The sequence below is a fragment of the Pygocentrus nattereri genome, chromosome 1, assembly GCF_015220715.1.
Source record: "Pygocentrus nattereri isolate fPygNat1 chromosome 1, fPygNat1.pri, whole genome shotgun sequence".
Taxonomy (NCBI): Eukaryota; Metazoa; Chordata; class Actinopteri; order Characiformes; family Serrasalmidae; genus Pygocentrus; species Pygocentrus nattereri.
Window position 1 is genome coordinate 7,764,573 of NC_051211.1, and position 12,139 is coordinate 7,776,711.

The following is a 12,139-nucleotide window of genomic DNA, read 5'->3' on the forward strand; positions in this document are numbered from 1 at the left end:
AGAGTACAGTTCGGATGAGGGGAGTAAATGTGGACTCATAGGAGGAAAAGCAGCACCGTGGTTAGGATTCATCCGTGATTCAGAGAAAACGGGTCCATTCTGGGAATCTGCTCTGGAGGGAGAAGTGAAGGCGCTGTGGAAAGAGCGTGCACTGCAGCGGTAAGTCCTGCGCAACTGACCTGTTTTAGGCTGCAGGCAACCCAGCGCCTCTTCTCAGTCCACTCACTGGACACTATAAAATAATTTATTTAGTTATTAATAAATAACATGATGTGTGAATTATTCCTTTTGTTTACTGAGAAATGTAGAATATTCAGTGTGCCATTTGGACAAAACACAAAACAAGCACTGATCTTTTCCTGTGTTTACTGTATGTGCAGTCGTGTTTAAAGGCTTCTGAATTCCTTGAAACACCTGGACATCTGAATGAACTGCTCCAAAAATATTAAATCAATTTTATTTCATAATAATAAATGAATAACTTTTTAATGCAAAGCATTTATGCTGATTTTCATTACTATAACAAGTGGTTTAAACAAGCAGAGTCACTGATGAAAAGATCAGAAAACATTACATAAGCGATGTAAATGATTTTAATGTAATGTTACACATATTACATACATTTTATATGCTAGTCTAGTGTCATAGACTGAAATAAGGTCTCTGAAACACAGTCTTTAGTTTGGTCTGTTTTCCTGATGATAATAAATATTAAATTTTTAAAAATGGAACAGTTTTCATGTACATAATTCCAATGTCCAGTGTACTGGACAGTGAATGAGTACATTTTTAATGTTATACTCAAAGCATGATCTGCTACACTGAGCAATGTCCACATGTCCAGATTACTGGACATTAAAATTCATCTGTAAATTTGCCTATGCAGAATTAAATATCTACTATTTTCTTTGTAACCTTTTACAAGAGGGACCTTCTAGAAGGACATACATACAAAAACATTTCTAAAATAAATACAGGATCATTCAGGAACAATGTGTTTGATTTGATCTTTATGGCGATGAGTATCTGTTTCTCCAGCTGCCCTGTTTGTTTTTGTGAATGACACAGTAAAAGAGAAAGAAAACATTAAATCTATTAAATGGTAAAGACTGAGTTCTGTAGAAACACATAAAACTGAGTATGGTGACCCACCTGCTTCTCTAGCGCTTCCTGGGGAAAAAAATTGTCCAGCATACTGGACGTTTGGAATGAGGAGGGTATAGCAGCCAAACAAAGAGCACACAGTGTGTGGAATAAATAAAGCTTTTTTTATTTTTTATTTTAAAAAAACATATATATTTTTTTTATTTCGCTCCCCAAAGACTGAATAATGTCACTGTAAAGAAAGATAATGAAATAATGCTTTTGAAATGTGTGTTTGAAGCCAGAAACCTGTTATTCCATATTTGTGTGAATAGCTAACAGTAGAGTCCAACATAAAGGGCAATTTCACCCTTTTTTAATTCTACATAATTCAGTGCTTGAGATGTGAAAAGTCATTCGGGGTGTTTTAATGGGAAACAGTACATTGCAGAGAAACGTGCCCGTCTTAGATTTTCTTTACAGTGGTGGTGATAAGAACCTGGGGTCCCAACAGGCATTATACAACTCAAATATAGCCACTTTACAGTAACTGTTACATTTGACTTTTTACTGTCCAAATTAACCAGCGAACGTTGCTGTTTTATATGTAATGTTGGTTAATTCTAAATCTTAAAAAAATGGTTTGGGGACTGATTTGCCTTCCAGCATCCTGCATGTTCCTCCCTGCCGTGAGTGGTTTGGAAAAAATATGTTTAAAGATATTCAAAACGTATCCAAAATATCCAAAAACCTATCTTAAAACTATCATCAAACAATGTCAAGCAGCATATCATAACCATTTCTTGTACTTTCTGGGCTTTTTAGCTTTTAGACGCATTTAACTCTTCAGACGTCTGGTTCCAATCACCACCGCTGTGTATTCCTTTAATGTAGAAAGATTTTAAAAATGGGTGGAATTCTCTTTCAAGGCACCGGTACGATTTTGGCTATGTGGAAGTTCGTTTCTGCCAATTGAAACCATTTCAGTAGATTTATGAGAGAATTAACATAGTAGATAATAAACCATAATACGACAGTAATTCAGCAATGAGACTGTGTCTCTGATATCTATAAGCAAGTCATAATAACGAGATATAAGTACAAGATATCAGTATCTCCCGATTGGCATACTGAGATTTAATGAGCTATTAAGTAATAATGAGATACTATATATAATATAGTACTATAATGACAACTATAATTAAGATTGTAAGTCATATTTAAGTGATACTAAGTCAAAATTTGTTATAATTTTGCATTTTTTTCAAGTAGCAGAAATGGCACCATGTGGCTCCAAAACACCAATAGTAATTATTTTATCTGACCTCTGCTGTGTAGGCAGCATGTTGGTGGTGTCCACACTGCTCTTGCTGGTTGTATCTCCTGGACGGGGATCCAGACCTTGTGCTCATCTCTGTCAGTGTTTCGAGCACTCGGACTTGGTGGACTGCCGCTCGCGGGGTTTGGTCAGCGTGCCCCACGGCCTCCCTCATGGGACGTGGCTCCTGGACCTGGGAGGAAACACGCTAACAGAGATCAGTGCTCGTGCCTTTGCTGGACTCTGGTCACTGCGCGTTCTCATGCTAGCAGACAACAGCATCCGGGAGCTGAAGACACAGGTCAGTGAGTTCTACTGTACTTTGGAGAGATGGACGTTTTGGTTACTCCATACATGGAAGGTTTAATTAACTTTAAACATGTAAAATGACCATGTACATTAGAGGTTTTGCAGTGGAAGGGGTGGGGAAATAACTAAACGTTGAGCTTCTGAATTTGGAAAGCAAACAGATCATGCTTTTTAAACGTGATGCGTCTCATTTGTCTTGTGAAGGGATCAGCCAATAAGAACAAAGATCATTCACATATATCTGTCTCCATATATCAGGAAGAGTAGCAAAACAATCTGTTTAATTGCAACAGATAAGAGCCAAAGATACAAAGACATTGAAAAATAAATTCAGTACACTGTTAATGTACTATGAAGGTACATTCTTCATTCACCAGGGTACAAACAATGCAAATGTACCCTTTAACAGTAATTCTAAGGTCAAGGTGTGTACCTTAAAAGGCGTTTATCAGTGGAAAGATACATATTTGTAGCTTTTCATTACCTAATGTATTAGAACAGAGCAATACAATAAAACGTCTGGAGACGACACGGGTGTGTGGAGTATATGTGGAGAATACCACCCCATTAACAAGGTGGTGGGGTACTGCCCCAGTGACAGTTTGGGCTGTTTTTTTCTGAGAGTGTTCATAAAACCATGAAAACGTTATAAGTGGACTAAAGGAGAAGAAGTAAAATACCTGAAAAAGTTAGATATTATTGATGTGCTCTCTCTGTCCCTCCCTCAGGCCTTCTACTCGCTGTCCTATCTGGAGAAGCTCGACATGAGCCGTAACAACCTCAGCCATCTCCCTGCGGACTTTTCCGACAGTCTCTCCTCCCTGAAGGAGCTGCGACTGGAACACAATGCATTGGAGCTGCTGGAGCCACCGTGCCTGGAGCGTCTGGAGAGCCTGGAAAAGCTGGACCTGAGCCACAACCACATTGCCACCCTGCAGCCTGGGGCCTTCCGCGGCCTGTCCCGCCTGCGCCACCTCTACTTGCAGGGAAACCAACTGACTGCTGTGTTGGATGGCGCCTTCTCTTCGCTGCCCAGCCTGGAGATGCTGCTGTTGGGCGGCAACAACATAACACACATTGAGGCAAATGCGCTGGTGGCTCTCCGCAGTCTGGCCCTGCTGGGTCTGGAGAGGAATCAGCTGGAGCAGTTGAAATTCCGTATTTTCCTGAACCTGCACACTGCTGGAACACACTTGCAGCTGGCTGGCAACCCATGGCATTGCGACTGTGAGTTGCATCGGGTCTTCAGGAAGCTGCTCAGCGTCCGCCACCTGCATGTGGACGACTATCATAATGTGACCTGCCGGCAGCCCTGGCAGCTGGCTGGGGCCTCACTGGCTTGGGTGGACAGCCAGCTGTGCGTGGCTGAGACAGTTACTGTGTTGGTCATCACTGGAACAGTGCTAGTCACCGTCTTCGGAGCGCTTATAGTGGCCGAACGCAACCGCAAGAAGAAGAAGCACAGCAAACACTGGGAACAGGTGGAGACAGGCGCATAGAAAAAATTCCAGGCACTTTGTGTCCCGTATCTACTGCACAGCTCTTTACAGTTTTTACACACTTTCAAAGTTTCCAGTTAAATTTTCCTTCTAAAACGTAGTCAATTAGCCAAGACATGCTTGCTCTACTGGTTCACTGATGAGTTGGTCTGATTTGTTTTTGTTGAAAGCTGAAGGGCCTTGAATTTGTCTGTGCGAATAAGAGTGAGTGATGATTTCCATCTGAACACCTCTGTGCACTAAATCTCACCAAACAGGTGGTCTTAGGCAGCAAAGAAGAGGGTTTAGAATATAATGCATTGTATATCATTTCCAAGTGACGCCTGAATCCAGTGCACTTTCATTCTGGAGTGCAGGGGACTCCTGATTAGCTGCAACACAATCCCTTATTTCTGGGAAACCAAAGACAGATTGGGTCCTGTTTTGATGGAAACATATTTTAAACCTTGTATTTCTGTAACAGTAACTTTGTAAAAGAAGAAAAAAAGTTATTTTAACCTTAATTTATGTAAAAGACAAAAGTGTATTATTATGAGTAATTTTCACAATTTCAATAAATGTTATTAAGTGATTTGACAGTGATAATCTGAATAACATCTCTCTGTTGGTGTTGGTTGGTATCTACATGCTGTGGAACAGGCATTGGATTTTGAGGATCTGTGCATGGATGGACTGTTTCGAGTAGATGACCACGCTAAATCAAAGGTATCAGGTAACCTTGAGCTATGGGGTGGCCTTTTCAACCTACTACTGAGTCAAGCTGTACTCCTTGGGGACTGTCAACATGGCAAGATTTTTTTAACCACTGTGCACCACGCTGCTTCAAAGAGAGGGGTGATAAGAGAGATCATCACTGTAGAAACATTTCCTTCTACTGGTTCCCTTCTTCTCTCATGTCCTGGAAGATACCTGCCAGATTTTATTTGCTATTTGAAAAATTTATTAAGTGTGTGTTCCTTTATCCTCCCAGCGGGTCCCCTCCTCTAAGCTGCTTATCGCATCCCTTCTACTCCACCTTTGACACCATTAACCTCACAAACACGCTCCATCTCCTGAGCCGCCGTGTCCCAGTGTGCCCGGCAAGAGCCTTTCATCGACATCCCAGATAGCTTCAGAGCTAGATAGAGTCCATAGATCATGTGCTGCAGCTACCATAGGATTACTCCTCACTTAGAAGAGCTCAGTTCTCACTTATCCTGATTAAAACCTCAGGCCCAATTTGAGCAAAGTAATGCGCGAGTGGGAAAGTATATGCCACTGTGGCTCTGTGCAGGATCTGTTAGGGAGCGTCTTGAAGCTAGTTGGAATTCAGAGATGATTGAAAAACTTGAACCACTTTAAGCCAGCAAAAAAAAGATAACCTGAGCCTAGCAAGACAAAAAAAGTTAACTGACAAACGTGTGCTACTTAAAGCTTGCAAAACAATAGCAGCTAGCAAAAAATAGACAAACTGTGAAAGTTTCAAGCAAGCAAAAATTGAAGCGAGCAACACAGTAGAGATAATAGAATTAAATGTGCTATTTGAAGTTGGCAAAACAGTATCTTAATCTAGCAAAAAATAGTTGAAGAAAACTGGAAAAACGGTTTCAAACCATTTTTAAGCAAAACAAAGCTTGAATCTAGCAAAACAATAAAGACATTGGAAAAACTGTCTGAAAGCAGCAAAAAACTGAAGTTTAAACCACTTCAGGATGGCTAACAACAGTCTGAAGCTTGCAAAACTATATAGAGGATGGAAACGTGTTACTCGAAACTAGCAAATTGGACCAATTGACACCAAGTTTCATTTCATTTTAGTTTTCTGATTACTCCAAAGATTATTTTTTTGGCCTACAAAGTATCTGTGAGGTCTGTGGTGCGATTTGTTCACAGTAAGGCTGAAGTGAGTGGTGAGCGTGTTGGGTCAGAACATGTCCACAGCGCCATATGGAGTCTCAGCGCATTCTCGTCAGATTACTGTGCTGATTAAAACATGCGGAAGGGAAAGCCCTCCCTTGAGAGGAATAATAGCAGCAAGGCTTAAATGCTTAACCTGAGCCTGGTTTTCCCACCCAGGATTGATTCTGATTGACCCCAGAGCAGTGATGCTGAAGGGATGTGTGGGATGTGTACAGTGAAACTGGAATTGGTGACCATGTGGTACTGATCATAGGTCAGAAAGTGGGTCGATCACTGTCTACACAATAGACAGTGGGAATAGAATTCAGCTTTTTTTTTTTTGGACTGACAAGCTCTCCTTGATCTTAATTTGTCCAAAAAAATAAAGTTTCAAATGAGCAACAACAGTACAAGTCTTTTCTTGATGTAAATATACCTTTTACAGTGCGTGCGTAGTGAGTGCAGGTCACTGGTTCAGTTTCACAGGGTGACTGTTGACTGTATGATAGGAAAGATAAAGTAAATATAAGTTGCTAAAACTTTGGTGTTAAAAATGGTAGTTTAGTGAAAAAAACTAATTCATACAACTTATCCCGAATCTGCTCGATTAGTCTAGACATGTTCGTCTAAAGCACTGGAGACATGAAGCTAATATAGCTAACCAATAAGGCAAGCTGTATCCACCAATTAGCATTGTAGTATAAGTAATCACAGGCTCACTCACACCATGTTGATCTTGTAATCCTGTGTTGGCTGACTATATTTGGGGGAAAACCTGTGTAAATTGTTTTTTTTGTTGTTGTTGTTGCTATAAGATCTCTCTGCAAGCCCCTTAGTTGCTATTGCGCCAGCAGAATGGAAAAAAATCTCAGTTTTGATTAATATAATCAAATAAAATTAGAATAGCTGGGATGTTGTTTGCTCACTGTGTGGAACGTGACTCATGTTTAGCTGCGAACATCTCACTTTGAAGACAATCCACACTTCTCCATAAAGACAAAATGGTCAGCACAACTACAGCTTTCTTGATATCAAACAGTCCTTTCAAACTGCCACAATAAATAGATAATAAGGCACTTTGTAAATACTGACACAGTACCCAGTTCACTTGAAATAGAATACGTCCATGTAAAGACCTTGATTTAAATAGACTAGTCCGACTGAGGCCATTCGAGATGGGTAATCTTGTAAATAATCCGTTAAATAGAAGAATAATAACCGTGTAAACTCGTGTATCCGATTACATTCCCATTCGGAAAGTGTAAGCACGTTCTGCGCATGCGTGTCACATCATAGCGAACGTTTATAACGGTCAACATGGCGGGACGGACGTCCAGCTTATGTGTCTCAGAACACGACGTCTTCCTCTCGCCCTTTTTTAATAGGTAAAGGTCAAGGTGACAATTTTAAAGTAATTAATAACACAACCAGCTAAAAGCTCAGGCAAACACACTGCAGCTCGTCTCACCCTGACTGGACTCGCGTGATGCTCGTTGTCATAATAACGTCTACACGAAGTGCAATGCGCAAAACTGTGGCTCCGATTTCTTGTAATGAGCATATAAAAGGCGAATTTCCATCAGCCTTTTGAGTAGAGTGAGCATAAACACCTCACTCTTAATCTGGAATCGGAATGTATTCAATCAGATTGGTGAAAAATCTTTGTGTGTAAATTTTGCCAATTTTGTCGAAGAGGAAATTCTAATGGGCATTTTGTGGCTACCGTGAGTTAAACGTCCTAGAAACACGGCTGTTCCTATTTCAGGCTTGTTCCCTGTGACTCCAACATTCAAATCCAGTAAATGATCAATGCCAGTATAAAACTGAGATTTTGAATGTACAGAGATCCTGAGATGACGCTGTATTCTCATAACCCCTTGTTATTTAACCAAAAGCAAAGAAACGGTTCAGTGGGATGAGATAAACACCACGTCACTCTTAAATACTTTATATAAGACTGACCTGGGCACTGGATTAAGAACTAAATTACAGAGGCTGCTTTTAATTGCATTTTTGTCATTAAATTCCTTTGTCTCCATTGAAAACGCAACTTCTCCACCTGTTAATCTGCATTATGCAGTGGTGAAGGGAGGTAATACGCTGAGTTGCGTCACTGCCAGGAAGGCTGCACACAGTGAGTGCAGAGAAAAAGTCTTCTGAAGGGCAGAGAGTCTAAATGATTGAGATTATTTAAGCCAGCATCAGGCTGTGGTTACTAAATGTGTAAGTATTGATGTTTTGTAAGACGGGACAATGTGAATGGAGGCATGGATTAAGAAAATGATTGTTCCTATTAAATCTAAAGCATCAAACTTTCTATTTACTTAGGAATTGATCTCATGATTTGGGTGCCATTTTTGTCCCACTGATATTACATTTACACATTAAATGTGAAGTCAAGATATAAGACATTTTAAACAAACACAAAATGTCCTTCACACCAACCTATATCCACATTTCAGATAAGTTACCTTAATAACACTAATTAACCTCATGTTGGGGACTGCATTGCTGGCTGTCCCAGCCCACCATAACTGGGACATTCTGGTCATTAAAATACCTCTAAAGTCTTTTTTTCCCTTTCCACGTAGAATGTATTTTATTGCGCCCCACAACATTGACTCGATCCCCGCTACCTGAACACGTTTACCCCAAAGAAATATGTGCAAGTCACAACAGCAAGATGTTTATCCAAAGTCCTGAAGGTCATAGGAAGGTGAAAAATTCTCTCATTCTTGTTATTTTCAGTGATGTTGGGATACTGACTGACGAAGTCGCTTTAAATCAACCCTGTTACCCAAATTACAGACTGAAAGTAAACTGCTCTGTTTTTTTAATTGAATTGTTAGAATGTTCTTATATAAAAGCATCATACCATTAGCATAGTTGTTGCTAATTTGCTAATTCTATGCTTAAAAACCCTCAACCCTGTTTCTCTTATAAGCCATTTTCAGCTTTTGAAAATAAAGCTTAAACGCTTTTTTTAGCTGTTGAGATTGTCTAAAATGTAGTTCATGCTGCGTCACACAGCATCCTGAGGCAGGAAGGCGCTCAGTCATGTCCGAATCGAATGTTTATATAAAACAAGGCCTGCTGAGGTTCCTCCGTTTAGCCGTTTATGGAAGGCAGCATATATCTATTCTTCGCTGCCTTACATATACCATAATTCTGTGTGTTAGCACTTGTGCAGTTAAGGGAAAAATGCTAAAGTCTTATTAATCTTATTAAAGGTACTGCGTTCTAGTGTTCTGCTTTGCTATTTTAGAACAAGAACAGTAGCTCCTTATTATCTCTGCTGCATAATGTTTGGGCACCCTGCTTGAGGAAAACCCAGCAAAACCAGCAAATGTTGTGTTTTGGATGCCAGTATGATGACCATGCTAAGTGACCAGCATATTAACTTCCATTGTCGCCACAAACCAGCATCCAAAACACAACATACTGATTTTGCTGGGTTTTCTTCAAGCAGGGTGCCCAAACATTAGCTTACCTTATCTTAATTTAACTCATGTGTATCTATGCTGGGGGTTTTTTCCCAGCAGGTTAGCTTAGCCAATAAACCCAGTGGTGCAGTGTTTTTCTTTCTCTGAGGCCAATGTCATTTATGTAGAATGCCACATTTCGGTTATGAAAAGTTCTTAGTTTCCTAAAATATATTTTTTCTGGGTAAAAGAAGCTAACAGCTGATATGAACACAGCTAAACATATCCTACACAATAGGTATCTTATCACATCTGATCATATTAATTATAGACAACTTTTACATAAACATTTTTATAGAAATTCGAGATTCTAGATTCTTTCTTAATACTTGAATAAACCCTGTTTGATTCCTCCTGAAGGTCTATCTTAATACAATTTGGAATTCCTTAGCAGGAATGTAGCCAGGGCTGTATCATGGTGAAAGTTCACACCAGGCCAGCTTGTTTGTCTTTCTATTTCATGTTTTCCTTTTAAGACTGCTCCCGTTTTATGTAATCCTAATGTGCCAAACAGCAGATTACAGAGCGCTGTGTGGCCTATTTTGCAGCAACAGATCAAACAAGGATTTCAGACTCAAGTGTGCAAAATCTGTCTGTCATGTGAAATGGGAATATTACACTCCTTCATTTACCCACTAAGATACATCACAGCAGGACTAGGGAAAAATTTCACGCTCTGCATACAGTACAGTAGTTTGCAATTACCAAGGATTTGCAGCTTCAGATGTGTTTATTTTGCTTTGCTGAACATTTAAATATGAAAAGAAATAGCAAAGCTGTACGCATCTCTTCACTCCTTGAGCTCTGTCCTCCGGCGCATTGGGTCGCTGGCAACACTCCTCAAATGTCAAAGCTAGAGGAAGCTGCATATTTTAAACCCAAATATCTAGTCAATGCCACTAGTATAGTAACAAAAGTGTTAGGGAATGCAACTGAAATAAATTAACAATCATTTTAACTCATTCACACATGATTACTATTAATTATTATGATTTATTATGAATTATTATTACTTTTTAAAATCTTAAACATTTTAAACATGAGCATTCTTTTAAAATTAGTTATTGGTCAAAGAATGTTGGAGATGGAGCTGCCGGGTAGAAGGAGAAGAGGTAGACCTCAGAGAAGGTTTATGGATGTAGTGAAGGTGGACATGGAGATGGTTGGTGTGAAAGTAGAGGAGGCAGTAGACAGGGCAAGATGGAGGCAGATGATCCGCTGTGGCGACCCCTAAAGGGAGCAGCCGAAAGAAGAAGAAGATTCTTTTAAAATTAGTCACGAGAACGCTGTTTATTTTATTGACAATGCACTGACGTTTTAGTGAGGGGACATTCAATTCAGTGAATCGATTCTTTCCAACTGTGCTGCAATGAATCAAATGTCAGATTCAGTGATTCAAATTCACCCCTTGTTTCTGATATACAGTACAGTTTGATTTAGGAAGTGAGTCTGTACTTCTAGTACTTCTACTCACAAATATACACACAAACAACAGGAAGCATAAGCTACCTATGGCTTGCAATGAGCTATTTTATGCTGTGACTGAAGCAGGTCAAACTGTTAAAGATTAATATTTAATTTTATTAGAGGTTTTTAGCCTAGAACAAGGACATGAGCATCACACAGACATTACAAAAACGTTCCATTCAGTTCCACTTGTGAATCGGATCAACCGATCCACTGAAAAGAGTCATTTCAGAAGAACATTGCTGTTCTGGGTTTTCACTCTCTCCTACTGAACACTGTAGGCTCCTCCAGACGCGTCTCTTCCCTGTGTTATTCTCACTTGTCCTTCTCTCTTTCGCCTCTTTAGCATTCTTTTTCTTTATCCTCTACCACTTTTTCCTTTCTTTCTTCATGATTTTCACATGTGGGGTCTGGCAGACCTGCTTTTCTCCTCCTCCAGCCTCTCCATCTCTCTCTCCATCCACTCAACCAACCTCTGCATGGTGTTTTCTCTGTTCTCTTTGTCCACTTTCCGGTTCTCTCTTATCTGTTGGATCACTGCTTCCTTCATTATCACCTCTCAGCTCAGTCCATTTCTTCTACCTTCTTCTTAAGGTCTGAAGTCCTTCAGATAGAGTTTCTGTATCGGTGACTTCCACATTTAGTAACCTTCCGATTTACATCATAGAAATTTGTCTTTGACATGCTGCATCACATATAATATCTCATATACAACATTCATTCCTTTGAGTGCAATAAGATGATTTAACATTCATTAAAAGTGCTTTTAAAATTAAAATCAATAATGTCCCTCAAATCATAGTGTAAGATTTACATGCACAATGTGTGCCGTGGTGAGTGAACAGCCTGCTGATACAGGATTAGTGAGCCAACATGGGACTCCCCAAATACCCAGGGGGGATTTTGCCACCGTTGGTATGGATATCAAACCTACAATAAAAAATGATTCAGTTCATAAGTCAGGGTCAAAACATTTAATCTGTGCTTATTTCTGAACCCTTCCCATCATGATATTAAGCCCTTGACAGGCCTCCCTGTAGTAAAGTTTGTCTCAGCCTTAGTTTTTTTTTGTTTCTCTAATTGAAGGTTCTGCCTGAACTCCA

At 39.8% G+C, this 12,139-nt stretch overlaps 1 protein-coding gene across 1 annotated transcript; it reads left to right on the plus strand.

Annotated features, from left to right (window-relative positions):
* Positions 1-4,785, plus strand: LOC108429052 (slit homolog 2 protein). Its single transcript, XM_017700528.2, has 3 exons — positions 1-159; positions 2,422-2,702; positions 3,439-4,785. The coding sequence occupies exons 2-3, from the start codon at positions 2,427-2,429 to the stop codon at positions 4,207-4,209; spliced, it is 1,047 nt and encodes a 348-aa protein (XP_017556017.1). The 5' UTR covers positions 1-159; positions 2,422-2,426; the 3' UTR covers positions 4,210-4,785.
* Positions 4,786-12,139: the final 7,354 nt, after the last annotated feature.